Source organism: Cavia porcellus, unplaced genomic scaffold (genome assembly GCF_034190915.1).
Source record: "Cavia porcellus strain 051 isolate PalLab524CR breed Dunkin Hartley unplaced genomic scaffold, mCavPor4.1 scaffold_18, whole genome shotgun sequence".
Lineage (NCBI taxonomy): Eukaryota > Metazoa > Chordata > Mammalia > Rodentia > Caviidae > Cavia > Cavia porcellus.
In genome coordinates this window covers 51,749,326-51,767,938 of record NW_026947501.1, presented here as the reverse complement: position 1 = coordinate 51,767,938, position 18,613 = coordinate 51,749,326, and the positions used below count along the sequence as shown (strand labels likewise).

Sequence of the window (18,613 nt, the reverse complement as noted above, 5' to 3'; positions counted from 1 at the left end):
CATGTCAGAGGTACACAAATCAAAAGGTCCTCAGAAATGCCACAGTTTTCACTCTCAACCCTTGTACTTAGGAGGGAACTTCGGACGGAGAAGTCTGGTGTAGTGATCCACAGAGCACTCCCCTGTCACAGCAATGCCCCCGGCTTCCTTCCAGTGTATTTCCCTCTGCCCAGGAGCATCCTATGGGATTGCTGTTAGAGTCACTTTGCTGGCAATGACGTCCTTCAGTTTTTCTCCACCTGAGGACATCTTTCATTCACCTTTATTCCTAAACAATACCTTTATGGAAGATGGAATTTTTGGCTGGGCTTTATTTTTTTTCTTGTAGCACTTTAAAAATATCGTTCCACTTCATGATTTCTGATGAGAAATCTGCAGTCAGAGCTGGGCGTGGCGGGGTATGTCTGTAACCCCAACACTCAGGAAGGCTAAAGCAGGAAGGTCATTAAATCTGAGCCTGGTGTTGACAACTTAGTGACTTAGTGAAACCCTGTCTTTATTTGTTTAGTTATTTATTTATTTTATTTTTTAAAATGCAACCTTCAGGCTGGCCTTGAGCTCACTTTGTAGATCAGACTGGCTTTAAACTCACCAGAGATCCTCCTGGGTCAGCCTCCCAAGTGCTGAGATTAGAGGCATTCGCCACCATGCCTGGTGTTTCGAGGCCCTGTGTTTAGATTAAAAAAAAATTTTAAAAGGCTGGGCTATAGCTCAGTGTGAAGGCCCTGGGTTCAGTCTCCAGTAACCACACACACACACACACCACACACCACACCACACCAAAAGTTCTCTCTCTGTCTTTAGCTTTAGTAGTTTGGTTATGACAATTCCTGACCTTATCTTGTTTGGTAACTGAGCTTTTTGAATCTTCACCTGTGTCTTTCACCAAACATGGGGAGTTTTAACCATTTATTTCTGACCAAAATGTTCTCTAACTGTACTCTTTCCTCCTTCCTGACAGGAACGTTAGCTCCTTAGTATTGTACCACAGAGTCCTGAGCTCGTTTCTTCATTGTTTAAATCTCTTTCCTTTCTGTTGTTCAGACTGGGCCGTTTATATTGATCTGCCATTTACATTGTTATTGAGTCTACTGAGGTATTGGGTTTGCCACTGGATTTTGTCATTTCGGTTATTTTTTTATTTGCTTGGTACGGGGATCGAACCAGGACCCTGTGCTTGCCAGGCAGAGCCGTGCGGCTGAGCCAGATCTGTACTGTCATTTTGGCTGTTACACATTTCCTGCCTCTAAAATCTCAGCTTGGCTCTGCGTGTGATTCATCTGCTCCCGCTCTGAGGTGGTCTGTCTCTCTGTTCATCGCTCAGGAGTTTGCCCTTTCTTTTCTGGAGCTGCCTATAATAGCTGCTTTTGTGTCTCAATATCAACTGTTGTATCCTCTTGGAGCTGCTACCTCTTGATTTTCTTTTTGTCTTTTCCCTTTGGAGATACTGAGATTCTCGTTCAGCTCCAAAAGATTCAGTAACTTTGGCTTGTATCCAGACCTTAACAAATAATGTGTCATGGGACAGGATTCTTGTTCAAATCCTATTTGAATACTGATTTTCCACTTGCTTTAGCAGGAGGCCTGCTTGCTGGGGGCCAGGCTGCAGGTTTGTCTCTTCTCAGCTGTGGCTTCAAGGTCATTTCCATTTGTGAGGCTTTGCACTGCTGTCTTGGACTGAAGGCCAAACTGGAGCTCCGTAGCTCAGTTCTGAAATCCCTGGGTATTAGCACAGAGTCAGCTTTAGGGTAAGTTAGGTAATGACACAGGGAGACATAGTAGCCTTCTGTACTTGACTAGAGCAGAAACCACTCCAGCTTGTGATTCTGTGCAAGTACTTTTCTTGTCACCCACTCATTTGCCAATTTTCTGTCTCCCCATCTGCGCACCTCTCTAGGATGTGAGCTTCAGGGGAGCAGCAGCTTTGTGCCTGTGGGGAACCAGGACATCGCACCACCTTTAGGGCTGCCTGGCCCACTGAGCATGCTCTGTAGAGGTTCGGAGTGATTCAGTCTCCCCTCCCAGTCTTCAGGGCTCTGGAGACAGCCGCCTGTCTCTTTTCGACTCCTCTTCCTCAAACTCTTGCCCCGTCAACACACGGCTCTACACATCGCTCAGAAGCAATCTCCAGGTTGCCCAGTACCAAAGGGTCAGGCCCAGAGAAAGCCAGAGATACCTGGGGGAAGAGCAGACAGCACTATCTGTAACGGGGATTACTTCCATCGAATGTGTCAGAAAATCCCTTCTGATCCGCTGTGACAGGGAGAGAATTCATTGCTTTGGGTCAGTGAGAAATCCAGAGGTAATGCTGGCTCTGCGTGAGACTCGGTCTGCTGACTCAAATGTGCTCCCAAGGTGGGGAAGTTGCAGGTAGAGAAGGACATGAAGGTCGGTCCGTAGGGGCCCCAGACGTCCCCGACCCTGGCTCCCCTGCTAAGGAGCAGGACAAGCTCTCCCTCTCCATGTCTCCCTGGCTCTAGCCTGCTGCTGTCTCACAGATCAAATTCACCCAACTGTCAGATGGGGTAGGCGAGTGTAGCGGGGGTGGACTCAAGAGAGGCTGAGTGACGTGGTGTTTGTAGTGTGTATCACAGCTAGGGTGTGCATGAGCTTCAGGCTCCAAAGACGACAGCTGCCAGGAGAGAAGAGGGACTCTGTGGGCGAAGAGCTCAGAAAGCAGGAGCCGTGTGCATTGTGTGTATATGCGTGCGTGTGTGTGTGTGTGTGTGTGTGTGTGTGTGTGTGTTTCCCCATTTTGGCCTCCGTGAGAGGACAAAGGTCTGCCAATTTACTTATTGCTGGCAAAGCTGACATAAATGGGCAGGTGAAGGTCCAATCTGCTTTTCAGACACCCAACGCCACCACGTCCTACTGCACCTTGGTCCAGGCCACATCGCCCTGTCCTCAGCCTTGCCCCACGAAGTCCATCTGGCTGCTGTGTTCAGATCCCCGGCCTTCAGATGGCAGGTCTGGATTTGAGTCGCTCATTCTTGAGTTTCCCAGGAGGATGTGGGGATTCATCTAAAAATGTGTCTGAATCCACAGGTGCCCAGGGGCAGCTGGGGAGTCAGTCCACAGAGGACGAGTCTCGGTAGGAAGAACACTGGCACACTTTTGCTCTGCGTTGCCACAGTGCTACCCATTCCCTGGCCGTGGCACTGTTGGAACTTGAATGTAATGGCAGGACGCAGAGATGGAGGGGTCTTCGAGCCACCTGACTGTCCTGCACAGTGACAAAGCCCTCTGCTGGCAGATAACACCTCCAGCTCTTCACTGAACAGATAGGCTTCCCAGCTGCTACTGAGCCCACTCTCCACTGCCAGCTGTCACTGATGGCGCTGGTTCCATTTGGGCTGTTCTGACCTCACACATGAGACCACAAAATCACAGAGCTCTGAAATCGTCCTCCTCTTGGGCTGCCACCCCTCATCACGCTGAGCACCAGGCTCGGGAACTGCGAGGAATTTCACCTGCAGTGGATCTGATGAGAAACACTCGGCTGGTGCCAAGAGGTCTCGAGGCTGGGGAGGAACAGGTCCTGCCCCACCCCTTGCCACGGTCCTGCATTAGGGAGTCCCAGCCCCAGGGCAGGCCACAGTGACAGTCACTGCAGGCGCGTCATCAGCATGGGCCGCAGGTCACCCCATTGCTATTCACCCGCCCAGCTCTCAGGTCAGCTCAGGGTGGCCTAGCCTGGCTCATTGACACCAAAGTGCCGGGACTGGTTTTCAGGATGTTTCTGGCTCCTTGACAGCCCCTTCCTGTTTTGGAAGCTAAAGAGGAGCATTTGAAAAAGAGGTTTCTTTTTTTTTTTTTTTTTTAAATCCCACCAAGATTCCACTGGTTGAAGAGAAGGTGGTCAATCGGTGGCAGAGACATCTGTCCCCTCTACTCAGACTAACATGCCACGACCCTCAGATTTTGGCCTCAGCGACACTGAAGCTGTTTTCTCTCCAGTCTCTGTACTTTTCTCATGTGTCAGAAACTATGACATTGTCCAGGCGCATGACACATCTTCAGAGCAGCCTGGATGAGTCTGGAAACACACCCTCAGGCCAGTTCGTCCTCTCTGACTCCATCCTGGGAAAGGAATCCACCAGCATGGTCAGTGGTTAAAAACAGAAAGGCAGAACCTAGGAAATAAAGGTTCTGCAGAGAAATGAGTCACGGGGGGGGGGGGTTCACACAGCCTCCCGTTCCTTCCGGAGAGGGCCTTGGGGATGACGAGACAGCCACTCAGCAACAGTGTAGGAACAAGTCCCTGCTTCTGTGGAGGGCACGGTCCGGGGGACAGGAGGCTGTCATCTAGAGGTACCCCAGGGGGCTATGTGGTGATGGCAAAGGTGTCTTGGGCATCATCAGCACCTCACCTGTCACTGAGGGAAGACGGGAGGGTGGAGGGTGGAGGGAGGGGGTCCCCCAAACTCACTCTCAGAGACATTGTGAAGCCTCTTTTCCAAGGCCAGGTTCTGATGATCACTGCTGTGGCCGGTGACCCTCCATGCCATGCCAATTTCCAAGACTAAGGACTGCGTGGCTTGAGGGTAGAATTTAGGTGTGTCCCCAAACCTCCTGTGTTGGAAGCTTGGTCCCCTGTGTGGTGATGTGAGGAGCTGCCAGGACCCTTAAGAGGTGGGGGAGGGAGGGTTAGGGCAGTTGGTTGGATCTTGGGGTCCTGCCCCCAGCAGGGATGAAGGCAGGTCCCATGGGGGCAGCTCTTGGCAGGGCAGAGCAAGTTGGGGACAAGTGCCCTCCCTGCTCTGTGGGTTGCCATCCTGCCTGCCGTGAACTCCAGTGGCCTTTGCCAGAGCCTAGCGGATACTGTGCCGCTCCCTGAAACTCCATGGCTGTGAGGTAAACACCTGTTTTCTCTGTAAGTGACCCTGCTTAGGTATCCTGTCATAGTGGTAGCAAATGGACTTATACAAGGACCAAGTTTAGGTTAAGGGTTAACTAGGATGTGGTACAGAAATTTAACAACCTGACAGATCTCTAAACATACCTGCCTCTTTTATAGCAGAATGCTGTAAAAAACCTCTAATGGTTCTAAGAGTTGAGGTTACACCCTTTCCCAACCAACCTGTCATACTTTTCTTCAAATAGTGTCCTCAGATTTTATTTGCACACAGTTCTTAAATGCTTGCATCTCATGAATAGAAAATGACACCCGGTCTTCAGTGTGCATCAGCCGTGCTACCCACTAGCTCTGATCTCAGGCGAGGATCTCATGTGCTGGCCTGGGCACAGCAGTAACAGCAGTAACATGGAGAAAACCAGGTCTTCCTGCTGCAGTGGTGGTGAAGACCACGGAACCAGCCAGAACAGTGCCAGTCGCACAAAAGGCACTCCATCAATGCCGGCTGGTTCCACTCATCAGCTGCTACCGTTAATTACAACAGCAAGGCTGGACTTCTGCCAGCAGCCACAGGTTTATCTGAATGGAGAAAGACCCGATTAGCTCATCTCTGTACTCTGGAAGGGTGAGATAATCCCACTCTCCAGGCTTGATTTCTTTTTTTTCTTTTTCTTTGGCACTGGGAATTGAACTCAAGACCTTTCACTTGCCAGGCAGGTGCTTATGCCTCTGAGCTGTATTCCCAGCCCCTTGATTTCTTTTTGACAGAACACACATATTGATTTTAAAAGGAAAAAATGGCTAATTAGGGGTAAATCATATTTAAATATCAAACTGAATTGAGTGATTAACAGATGAGATCAATTTTGCTAGTAAAACTTGTAAATTTATATATATTGGCTATGAAATTCTTGTCAGATATGTGATTTGGAAATATCTTCTATTTTGTGGGTTGTTTCTGAATAAACATAAACTTGGCTTTTCATAAGATCTGGCTTATGTAGAAATCTGTACTATCAACTTAAAACTTAAGTAGTTGGTTTTTGAAAGTTATCTTCAAATTGAAGTATAACAGTATTCCTTATAAAATTGATTTTATTTTTTAAAAGCATTCATATTATTAGATAAATATATCTTTAAAAATACCATCTGTACAGAAAAAGAGCAGGTCCCAGTCAGAATGGGTCACTCTGGGTTCTGCCACTTGGTGAGAGGCCTCCCCGTGGATCACTCCTCCTGCCCGCACCCAGGAAGTCGTAGGCCTGCTCCGAGAGGTCGAAAGGCTCATGGACTCCGTCCTTGGACAGCAGGGCCTGCAGGGCACCCTGGTTCTCCTGGGTTTGCTTGAGGAAGTCAGCGATGATTTTCCACCGCGCAGCCTCGGTCTCCTCTTCGGCCCACCGGAAGGGGGGCAGCAGCGTGGAGTGCAGCAGCGGGAGCACACGGTCGTGGTAGACCAGGAGGAAGCTGGCCTTCAGGAGCTCTCTGTCCCTCTGGGGAAACAGCGGCAGCCAGCAAGAGTAACCGTGGGTGGAACACATCATTATACTAAAGCAGGAGATTCTGACCCTTGTTAGTTAAAAGCCACCTGCAAGGCGCCATGGGAGAGGTGCCCTTTGTGCCTGACAGCTAAAAAGCCACCCCAGAGCACAGCCGGGGGGTTCCCTGAGACAGTCTCCCAGTGTCTCCTTGAGTGTCACACACTCTCAGGAGACCACGGCATTGCCATCTAACGCTGGTGACAAATGTGTGGTTCTGCTAAGATGCAGAGCAAGGTCAGCTGTGTCTACTTAGCCCAGTGACAGCATAGTAGAGACAACTGTCTGGCTTCTGTAAGGGAGGGACAGATGTACACATGGGGTCCAGAGAAAGGAGATCCAGGAGGTAAGGATTCGGTAAAATTCTAGCAGTGCCTGGGCTGGGAAGCGGGGGTCCTGTGGTCCAGAGGGCACCAGAGCCTCCCTGTATCAAGAGGATCCACCCAGCCTCGAGGCCATCAGGCCATGGCCGGGGCACAAGGGGCACAATGGCTGAGGGCAGAGCAATCCGTATGCAGCGCTCTCCACACAAACACTGCCCTGACAACACTGAGGTACTGCAGCCTGCCTTTTAGCAAAGGTCGTGTGCCAGCTGTGGGAAAGGTCATATAGCAAAGGGAAGCCCAAGTAAGCTGTATAAATAAGTCTGTGGTATATTTATATGCTGTGTAAATAAGTCTATGGGATATAGCACCCCCAGCAGTCAGAGTTTTCGGTTTGCTTGTTCTCCCACAACCCTTACTTAGATCAACACTTCAGATAACCAGCACTTTAGATCAGGAAATGGCAAACAGGACCACGGGGAAATGCGTCTGTGTGTACACAGGGCCTCAGAGGTCCGAGGCCAGCCTCAGTCACTTGTATCCTGGCGGCAGAGGACAGTGCTTGTCGCCAGATGTGTGGCCCGCAGGGTGAAATATTTACCACCCGGCCCTTTACAGAAGTCGCCTGCTGATCTTGGGTTAGCGCAGTTGAACCGCTGCTCACAGATCCATGCGACTTCTGTGATAATCACAGTTCTTCTAAGTGACACGAGCGGACCCAGGCACTTGTGAGTATGGGACACAGCCCAGGCCAAACTCATCTTTCCTTGTCCCCATGTGATTTAGTTGTTGGCAGCTGGAGGGAAATTTTTTTTTAAAAATCAGGGATATGGGATAGCCAGCTGGAGACTCTGGTTTAGAAATTCCCCCTTCATTTAAATAAACCTCAGTGACCTGAAATGACATTCTGGAGGCCATGCACACCCTTCTTAGAATATGTCTTTGAAACCGAAATAGCACAGCTACCTGAGTAAGCGGGGCTATGACTTTTTAGCTAAAGAACATGCACGCAACCATAGCACTACAGAAAGTCCCAGGTGAAAAATCGTATTACCTTCTCTGATCTTTTCAGTGTGCTTTCTTTCTCAGCCCATGAACTCTACAAAAGCCAACAGAAATATATTAGTTTGAGTATTCACAAATCCTTGCAACACTTGTGCCACTTTATGGTATAATAAGCTTATGAGCAGGGCTAGAAATGCCACTCGGAATCTACACACGCCAGAAGCGACTCTGTCATTAGGTGTCCACTGCTAAGAGTGTGGAACAGGACTGACTGGACATGTCCATGAAAGATACCTGTGTTTTTTGTTTTGTGTTGTGTTGTTGAGACAGGGCTGTTATGTAGCCTAGGCTGGCCTTGAACTGTGTAGTTCTACTTGTTATGATCCTTCTGCTTCAGCCTCCCAAATACTGGTATTACAGGCATGGGTCACCATGCCCATTTTTAAGTCAGAACTAATTTTTTAAAAACTGTCCGTAATCCCAGTTCTCTGGAAAGCTGAGACAGAGGGAGGAGAGTAAGTTCAAGCCCAGCCTGTGCAACTTAATGACTTAGCAAGACCCTGTCTTCAAAAAAGAAAAGAAAAGAAAAGAAAGGAGAAGAGGGATTGGGATGTAGCTCAGTGTGAAAGCTCTGGGTTCAATCCCCAGTATTGGATCAGAGGGAAAAAAAGAAAAGTCGGTGTGCAGACACAGCAGGACAATGAAACAGAATTAGGCTTCTAAATAGCTTCTCAGGTAAGCTATCAATGAGAGCAGACACCACCACCAAATGCCCAGCTCCTAGCAATCCTGCCTGCTGCGATGATGATACCGCCTGGGGTCAGACAGACTGAAGTGGTTTTGCAAGTAAATAATTCCAATCTGTCCACAAGACGTCACAAGAGCTTCTTGAGAGAAATGAACACCCAGAGTTCAGCTGATCCCACAGAAACAGGAACTGAAGCCTTTCACAGAGCAGACCTGGGTCTGGGTGGAATGTGGCCAGGCTGCCCAGCCCAGGGCCTGGGTTGTGTGTATTTGTGGGAGTCTTCCTGTTGGCACCTGATTTTCCTGGGCAACCTGAAAGCACTAGGCCAAGGAAGACATTCCCCACAGAAGGAAGGGGGCGCCAAAGGGCCCTTTTTCACTGGAGGCTGGCAGGTCCCAGAGGGCTCCTGGTTACCCCCTTGGGGATGTGGCACCCACCCTAGCTCCACTGGGCTGTAGGTGCTCAGGAGCTTGCAGAGGACCCTTAGGAAGCCTGAGTGCCTCATGAAATGGGCCAGGGGCCGTAATTATTTTTAAAATGCCCACCACAAAGTGAACTTGGCTAAGTGCATACCAGCAGGTCCACACACTTCAGTGTGGATTTCAGGAGCTATACAGATAAGTCACTCAGGGGATTCAGACTTCTTGTATGGAAACATGGCCTCCTGTTGATGTGTGGGGCTTCCATGCTATTGTTCACTGGGTCACCAGCAGGCGGTGGGATGCTTTGCCAAGACTGAGTTGGTGGAGACAGAAACCATGTGTGGCTCACCTCTTCCCTTCTGGAACAAACACAGCCCCTACCTCACAGCTCCCGACCAGGGAAGTGGAGTGGGCCTCTTCCTTGTCAATGCCCTGTGACAAGTGGCCCGGGTTCCTCAGGCAAGGGCAGCAGAAACCCCAAGGACAGCCCTCCACTCTCTTTTCCTGCAGCTACTCACTTCCCAGGGTGCTGTAAGGTGGTGGGGCTTCCCCCAGCCTGCACCCTTGGGGGGCTGTGGAGCAAGTATCCCACTGAGTCAAGCTGGATGGGACTGCACTGGCCACCCAGTCCCCCTGAGCTTATCCTGAGTCACACAGTTGGCCTCGAGGGACAGGCTCAGGAGTGTAGGGCTAACTACTCTTGTTACTAATTTTCATTATTTGTTATACAGGTAACTTAAGAAAATACAGATAAAATAACCCAGGATCAGAGGTGATCGCTGATACCTTTCTCTGTCTAGATCTCATAGGCAAAGATCTCAAATGAATTTTTTTCATTTAATAAAGAGATTTGAACGAGTTTATGTCTTTTTTGGTTTTTTTCCTTTTTATCGGTACCAGGGATCAAACTCACGACTGCCTGCTTGCAAGGCAGGCGCTTATGCCGCTGAGCTAAATCCCCAGCCCCTAGTTTATGTCTTTTCTTCTTTTTCCTTTCCAGTACAAGGGGCTGCCAGGGCCATTACACTGAGCCACATCCTCGGCTCTTCTGTATTCATGTTCTTTGGAGCCAGGGTCCTCCTGCACTGCTAAGCTGCCCAGGCTGGGCCTGAGCTTTCTTGACCAGCCGTGGTATATCTTGGTGTATCTGGGCACATGCAGAGTTGGCTGACAGTGCAGCTCTGGTGTGGCCCCTGCTGAGCTCTGTGCCAGCCAGGGCTGTGTCTGAGCCACCTGCTCATGGAAGACAGGCAGATTTTAGACCAGCTTAGCATTTGAGTTCTTTCTGAATGTCGCATCCTGAATCTGCCTGGTGCACACCTAGAGAAATACCAGGTGTGACTGAAAGACACGGTGAGTGCTTAAATTTTTAAAAAATTATTACAGTAAAAGACACATTGTTCTCCATACCCCTCACAATCCTCCCTTTCACTTTGGACGTATTTATCCCACCTTTCTGGCCACCGTCTGAGGCAGTTCTGAGTCCTCTTCCATGGCTTCCGTGGTGCTGCTGGCTGCCTTGAGGTCCTAAATCTACTCAAAACATTTACCTTTCATGGTCATTTTGACTTTGGGGAAGAGCCAGAGGTCACACAGGGTCAGATCCGGTGGAAAGGGTGGCTGAGGACACTGTGAGCTGCCTTTCCACCGGATGGCACGTGGCAGCAGCATTCACTGTGCTTCTGATCACGCCCCCTAAAGCCATGGAGGATGACTTCCAGAACTGCTTCAGAAAGTGGCGAGAGGGATGGGCTGAGCGTGTCTGCAGCAAGGAGGGGACTGTTGCGGGGGGCTTAATGACAATGCGTCTTTCACTGGAATAGATTTTTTAAAAAAGCAAACATGTGCTGTACATTTTAATGGCCCCTTGTACTCTGAAATCTTTGCTGAATGAATGAATGCACTTATGTTCTGAAAATGAATGAACATGATGACACAAATGATTTTGGAGGGGAAATAAGACAAACACTGCATTACCTAACTACAGTTCCACGCGAACCCATTTAAAATCATAGACTATCATGTACTATGAACACTTTCTTAACTCTTCTTTCTCTAAATGTCGCTGGAACTGTGCACGCCCCCTGCCTCAGCCAAGCCAGCGCATGAATCCCGTTCAAGGTCTAGTGTAAATCTCTGAAGATGGAGCCCTTCCAATTCTGTCAGGCCCGCCCAAACCCCCTCAGCGGCAGAGCTCTTCCACCCCCCTGCACTGCCAGCGGGTCAGGCTGCAGCAGACTCTTCCGGGTTACCTGGCCCCAGGCCCCCTCATCACCTTCCACATAAAGACCCCAAGATCCGCCATGCTCCCTCACCAGCACTCTCGATTCCCTCCTGCCCCAAACGGTCTGTTCCTGTTGACCACTCACCTGCAGGGTCTTCACCCCTCGGCAGGTTGAAAGTCCTCTGTGGCCCCAGCCCTTTATCTTCTTTAAGGCAGCAGGGCCCCGACCCACATTCACTGCCTATTTTAAATCTTCAAGGCCCAGGATGACACTTCCCTGTCACAATGCCGCATTACCAATGCACGGGTCTCGCATGAACACAGGACTGCTAGTATTTATTGACTCTGATATTTTAGGCTGAGCCATGTGAAACAGTTAAATGTGGCTGAGAATGAGAGATTTCGTATGGCTCCACCTAACATCAGTGCTATTTCACACAGCAGACGGTACGTGTCAAATTAAAAATGATACGCATGTCCTGGCTCTTCCCTGAAAACGCAGTTGATTCCTCTACCAAACCCTTCAGAATTTTTGCTCTTAGGACACCATCACAGGCTACCACAAATCAAGGAACAAACAGGCAAGAGAGTGCAGTGTGCACACAGCAGACTCCACCTGCTTGTTGGGAAGTGACATTTGTACTAACACTGGAAAGATTGAAGCTGAGTCAGGTAGGCAGTGGAGGGGACGGGGAGACACCATCCTCCTGCGGGAGGAAAACGGCCTAGGGCAGGAGTCTGAACCCATTACCACGGTGTGTCAGCCACAGATCCAGCTGGTTTCCAGTATGGAGGGCACTACCCACCCTTAGCGCGTCCATCACTTCAGGCTGCTCCAGGAGCTGGGGGAAGGAGGCCAGCATTGGGTGACTGATGAGCTCTGAAAGACACAAGAGGAGAAGCTTACGTGAACTGCATTCACTGTACCTGACTGCACTACACACACGCATATTCATTCACATTAAAATCACGGTACCAAATGATTTCTTGATAACACCTTCTATACACTTTAACCTCCACCTCTGCCCCTCCCTATACCTTGTACAGGTGTGCCAGGAAAGAATTCAGTGAAAGGGTTTTGGCCCAGACAGGACTCTGTAGCCAGGAAAGCCTCAACCAGAACCAGGAAGCCCCTGTCTCCCCCGCCCCTAGGAATTTACCTGTGACGCCATCTTCCCGCCCCTGGGGATTTACCTGTGGCGTCAAACCTAGGACCAATGGGCTACCTGTGCTTCCCTAATGCCCCCCTTAGCTTCCATCCCAAACTGAGGCTACTTATGTGCCTCACTCCACGTGTTCCATGGAGAGATCGCCGACCCTGGGGCGGAGATGCCACGCCCCGGGGGATCAGGGTGTCTCTCTCTGCATTCTCAAAATAAAGGTCATTTATATTTCATACTTATCTTTTCAGCCGCCGCCGGTCCTCCCCCACAGTTCTATCATTAAGAACAGGAGAGTCTGGTCACGTGACCAGATATTGTGTGGGGAACACTGATACTTTATCATGAATAACGGCACAGAAGATGTAGTACAAGACACAGCAGCGGGCATTTGTGGGTTCACTGGTACCGCTTCACAAACAATGGGGATTTACATCACACAGCTCTGGACACCCGGGGCCCCAAGATTAAGGCACCAGTTAAGCATTTAGTATCTGGTGAGGGCTGTCTTACTGGCCAGTGTGGTTTGTATTTAAATGTCCCCCCAAAGCCACCTGCAGGCATGAAGGTGGCTGAGTCTAGCGTTTGTGATTGGTTTGTTGTCTAGTGCTGGGATTGCTGGTGTGAGTGCTGCACCTGCCCAGGAGCAGAGCCAGCTAACAATATAAGGGAGGTAAGGAGATGTGCTTTTTCCTTTTTTGCCCTTTCTGGCCTGTGGTTTGCAGAATGGTTCCCCTTCGCCATGCCACCCTGCCTTGCAGCCAGTATGGATTGAAACCTCCAAAGTCTAAGTTAAATAAACCTTTCCTTCCTTCATTTTGAGCATCAAGTATTTTGTCTTAGAAACAAGAGAAAAGTAACCAAGATGCTGGCCCTTTGGAGAGAATGACATTGTGTCCTGTGTGGCAGAAGGCAGAAAGATAAGCAAGAAAGATCCCTGTCCATGGTCACACCCTTCTGTAAGGTCACCTGAGGCCACTCACGAGAGAGGAGCACTCTTGGTCTAATCACCTCTCAAAATCCTCTCCTCTTGACACTATCACAAGAGCAAAGCCTGGATTTCGGAGCAGACATTCAGACTATAGTAGGTACTTCTCAAATAGCAAGGGTGATACATTTGACAACACCAATGTCCTTAGAGAATAATCCTTTCTTTAGATCCTGCTAAGCTTGTTCTGCTGACCGACTGCAAACAAAGCCATCTGTCTTGAGCCACTCTCTCTTTACTGAGAGAAAAAAATAACACCCCTCATCATCTTTAAGAAGTAATGTCACTCATGAAGCTTTTCTAAAGTCATTGGCTGCTTTCAGTTCTATCCCTCCAACGTGAGCACAGGTTCTTGCCTGGGTGCTCAGACCAGCTCCTCTATCCAGAAAGCTCCTCCCCACACCCCCAGGGGTTGAACTCCCTTCTGAGCTCTCTTCAATAGTCCTTGCTCAGTGCAGCATTTCCTCACAGTTAATTCAGGCCTCCTAGCGATCACCCTCCCGCTCTGAGCATCTTCCTTTGGGGCTCTCATTCAGAGGATGGACAGCTTAGTCATGTGACTGTGTCTGAGGCCTGTTGTCCCACCAGGGTGGGGATGACGCTGCCTGTCTTATTCATCCTGGGCCTACATAATGTCTGGCATGCAGCAGACCGCACATGTCAGCTCGATGATTTACTCAGTTCAAACCCCAGTCAATGAAGCTAAGCTGTTTTCCTCTCTGAGGGCTATTCTTCTGACACATGCATTTCTCCTTACAAGTAGCTTGTTGATTTCCTAAATAATCATTCAACTTTTGACTTGGAATAATTTCCAAATTCAAAAGAAGTTTCAAGAATAAAAACAGTACATAAACAATTAGAATATTCTTTATCTTGATTCACTGATTATTTTGTTTTGAGACAGGATCTCACTATGTAGCCACGCTGGCCTTGAATTCACAGCAATCCTCCTGCCTCAGCCTCTTGAGTGCTGGAGTCACAGGCATGCACCACCATGCCTGGCCAAATCACTGATTTTAAACTAATCCAATGACTCCTATATTTCATGCTCTAAGAATCAGTTATTTGAGGATTTTGTTTCTTCCCCAAATGACAACTTGCATGCCAAGTGCAGGGAGGGGGAAAGATATTCAGAGACAGATTTCAATTTCAAGCTTCCATATTTAAAAATGCAAAAGAGTGTATCTGAAAGAACTGAGCATGTATTTGAGGTTCCAAATGTCCACGCTTTGCATCGGGCGTACTGACATTGATGCCACCCCCGTATTTTATTCCAAATGTCCCACTTAGAAACCAAGGTTACATCCATGCAGGCATAGAGTACCAGTGAATGAAGAAGCGTGAGGACTCCTTACCAGCGTTCTGTGAGTTTGTCCTGTCTTTCAGCAGCGCATCTCCAAGAATCTGCCGATAAAATACCAGCAGGTGGGAGCAGCACATACTTCCAACCAAGGTTTCCCGCAGGAAGCTGTCGCGGAAGGGAAAAATGCATTTAGCAAGTGTCCCTCCAGGCTGCCCGCAGGGCTTTTCCTGCACGGTATTGGGAAACATTTTAAGAACTGAAAGGAGAATTTCTACCAAGTGGCCACAGTAAGCTTCCGATACACATTTGAGGTGTGTACTTCCAGACTCTGCCGTGCTGTAACCTTTGTGTTTCCATTTTAGCACAGACACCCCTGGAAAATGGCAAAGAAAAAGAAAAGCCCTGGAGTACTTGTGTCAGACAGCGAGTGCCCAGTGAGCCACCCACTTGAACAAAGGCAAGTGGCTGCCACGCCTGACTGATGCGGAAATCCCAGAGTGACTGTTTCAGGGCGGGTGCCACAGGGTGTGACAGGCCCAGGGTGTGAATGGCCTGGGCGGATCCCGACTTGGCTGTGAGGCTGTGGACTCCTTAGGGCTCACTCTCCCTGTAGTTTAATTTCCTTGTGTGTGGAATGTGAGGAGCATGATCCACAGTTCCCCTGAATAAAAGGATTAAATGCCTAAAGCAGCGTCTGCATAGACAGGGCTCCAGGGCAGGAAACCGTGCACAACTGAAGGTGTTACCAGGTTAGAGTGCTACAGTTTTGGGATGTGTGACGGAATCCCCATGGCAACCACAAAGAAAATGTCTATAGAACATACACAGAGGAAATGAACCGGGGTAAAAATGTGTCCCTGTGAAAGGTCAAGCACAAAGGAAAGCAACAGGGAGGAAACGAAAGACACAAAAAGTGACACAATGTCAAGGAAACAAGAAACAAAATGCCAGAAGTCAGGTCTTTCCTATCGGCAATTTCTTTAAGTGTAAATGGATTAAAACCCCAATCAAAAGATAAAAGTTGGAAGAATAGATTTAAAATATAAAAATGCAATTATATGCTTTCTATAAGACATTCTAGATGAAGGACACTCAAAAGTCATCAATAAGACTTAAATTTTTGTAAGTTAATCTTTAATTTCTAGAAAAGTTTAGAAGGAAAAAATTATGAGAAAGGCAATGTTCAGTCCTGCAGCTGATCACAGGGGAACAGACAGAAAACGACACTATGCTGGTGCAGAAGGGATAGGGTCCTCAGGTAGTCAGTGCCTGGAGTTTAGGCTGAGCATCCCCCACCACTCCCTGAGTTTCTAGAAACACTAAAAAATTACAATACAGGTTCTCTTACCACATTCATATCATATATACTAGTGGGCACACAGAGCCAGAAATCATTTTTCCAGTGCTCCCCAAATTCCAACTGAGATTTCAAAGACTGACTACAGGGGAGCAGCCGAGCTGCCTGGAAGCCACCACCAGGCACTGTCGGGGTTCTTCCTGAGACTTCTGAGGAGGGTTGTCTGGCTCTGGCTCTGGCTCTGGTCCCCAGCCCACCCAAGCAGTGTTCCTGTGCACGCCCAGACTCAGGGCTCATGCTGAGGAACAGCGGGGGCCTTTGCCAGGGGAAGGGAGGAGCCTTCCTTCCTTCCTCCGGCTCTGTCCTCGCCTTTCTCCATCTGTCTGCCAGGCACCAGTGTGGGCACCGTGTGGGCCCTCCTTTCCTTCTGAAACCTTCCCACATGAGACAGTGTGGCTTCACTTTTTAAAGATTTTCTTCAGAGAAACCTCTGGTTTTTCCACACCCGAGGTGACCAGAAAGTTCTGGGCGACAAACAGTTAGATGAGTTGAAGAAGTAAAAAGCTATGTCTCTGCCAGTGCAAGTGCTGCTGGCAGGAGGGGAACAGATGTGATGAGTGGGCCTCAGTCAAGTAACAGTCCTACTTTATTCAATTGTAATATTCAATTCAATTTAGAAAAAAAGAGAATATGGAATGGATCGAAAAGACAAGCAAAATAAATTCACAGCAAATTCACACAGAGATCCATACAATCTACTTTACAGCCTGGTGTCTCCTGGCGCTCAGAACTCAGAGTCTAAATTTGGACCTTTCCCTTAACCGGGGCTTAGGAGCAGGCCTTGGTCAAATCACACCAGGTTAAACCCCTTTGGAAAGCAGCTCCAAAATTAGAAAGACAAGTTTTGGTGAAGCGGAAGCATCTATCTGCTTCTGGTCAAAGAGTCAGGGTTACCATGATCACAACTGACTCCCTGAAGGGCTTGAAGGCGAGCCGGGTGCGCTTTCCTGTTGGAAGAGACTGGCTGGCCTGCCCGGCTTGTTTGCATTGTCACAGGTCTGCAGGCCAAAGGAACAATGCATGTGACACTGTTGGCTGTGAGGGCCACCGAGAGCTGGGCATCAGGAGGCCAGGGGAAAGGGGCCTGACGCATACTCCACCAGGGCTCTGCACCCTTGGTCTGCCCCACCGGATCTCACCATGTCCTGGCCTGGTTTCTCTGAGAGGGTGGGCTGTGCCTGGGTCACGCCAGCAGGGGACCTTAGCCTGTCTGTAACAGCCCCAGGATGTGCCTTTCAGGACCAGGCAGCATGGAGCAGTGCTCATGACCATGGGAAGAGAGAAGAGCACGCAAGAGACAGGCCGGGAGAAGGAGCCCTACTTGGAAATTGCTTCACAAACACTTTCTTGGGTGCCTACCATGTGCTGTCATCACACATGTGCTTCTGTCCCTGAGTTCTGGGGGACAAGGCTGCAGGACTCTTCAGTCAGGCCCAGCACATGGGAGTGTTCCCAGCTGCTCTCCTGACCTCTGCGCTGTGCAGCCCGACTTGATCTCAGAATGGGAAGACGCATCTGAAAACCGGAATGCAGAGCCAGAGGCACAGCATCGAGAGCTGTGCGTGCCAGACGCGCTGGCAGTGCCCGGCTCTCAGAGCCCTGCCTACCAGCTGGAGCAGTGCAAGAGTGAGGTCGAGCGGGATGAGGCTGTTCACTTACAGAGACCGCTACTGTGCTGGGTCTGCATCACGAAAAAGAAGTTTTCCATGGAAAGACTGCCAAAAAGGGGAATTTACAGGCTCTAAGAACATCCAAGAAAGAAAGAAAAAACCCAAGAGAGTGAGTAATACCTAGGAGCGCACCATCAACGGTTGTTGAAAGACTGAACTGTGAGTAGGGTAATTATAAGATGCACCTCGGTCTGAGGTCAGAGCAAGGGGTATTTAACCTCGGGATCTGGAATGAGCAAAGCAAACCCCTCGGGGGCACCCCAATCCCTCTCCCCCAGTTTCTTGGAAATCTGTGGTAAGGAGCTGTCCTGGGAGCACAGCCCCCTGGATGGGCTCTGCCCCACACTGTGCTCACCTCGCCCTGTCCCCCGGGTGCCCGTGTCCTCTGTGAGAAGCTCCTTTCCTCTCCCATGGCCACCTTCCTGCCATCCTGCAAAGTCTGCTTCTGCTCCTCCCCGGACCCTCCCTGCTGAAAACCACATCTTCATCCAAGCAGTCTTTACAGCACTATCTCCTTGGCGTTGAATCTACATCATTACTCCAATGGCGGATGCTAATGGTTGGCGCTATGTGCTCCACTGTGTGCCAAGCACAATCAACACGAAGCCCGGGGTTTATATGCTTCCTTTCCAGTCACTCTTGTTCCAGTGGTAAGGGGTCTATGCTGGTACGTCTGCTTTTTCAGACTAGTCTTAATATTGTAAAGGGTGGCATACAAATCGCTTTTAATTCTATCGTAAAAATGAAAACATTTAAAATAAATAGCTGCGATAATTTTTAACATATACACAAAGTTAAAAGTCATAAATTTTAATGTCAATAACATAAAATGTGGAGGCAACAAAAGAGATAAGGCACCCCAGGTGCAGAGTGAGAACTGTCTGGTTTTAGATGGCACGGTCTTATTGGTCTATTTAAAAGGCTGAGAAATGGTTAAAAGTCTAAGGACACTGAGTGAAAAATTAGTAGATCTGAGATTCCACTAGTATAAATGCTTCTTGCACAAAACACAAGTTAAAA

General features: G+C 49.1%; 1 protein-coding gene across 10 annotated transcripts in view; it reads right to left on the bottom strand.

Moving 5' to 3' along the window:
• Window positions 1–5,932: 5,932 nt before the first annotated feature.
• LOC134470343 (nephrocystin-1-like) overlaps window positions 5,933–18,613 on the bottom strand; it is a 48,485-nt gene continuing 35,804 nt past the window's right edge. For 4 of the 10 annotated variants that reach the window (XM_063229865.1, XM_063229866.1, XM_063229867.1 and 1 more), the window contains 4 exons: window positions 14,619–14,731; window positions 11,922–11,995; window positions 7,771–7,815; window positions 5,933–6,348 (listed from right to left, as the gene is read on the bottom strand). In XM_063229865.1, coding sequence (XP_063085935.1) covers window positions 6,031–6,348; window positions 7,771–7,815; window positions 11,922–11,995; window positions 14,619–14,731 — 550 coding nt within the window. In that variant the 3' untranslated portion in view covers window positions 5,933–6,030. The other 6 variants (XR_010040772.1, XR_010040773.1, XR_010040774.1 and 3 more) reach the window with 6 other exon arrangements.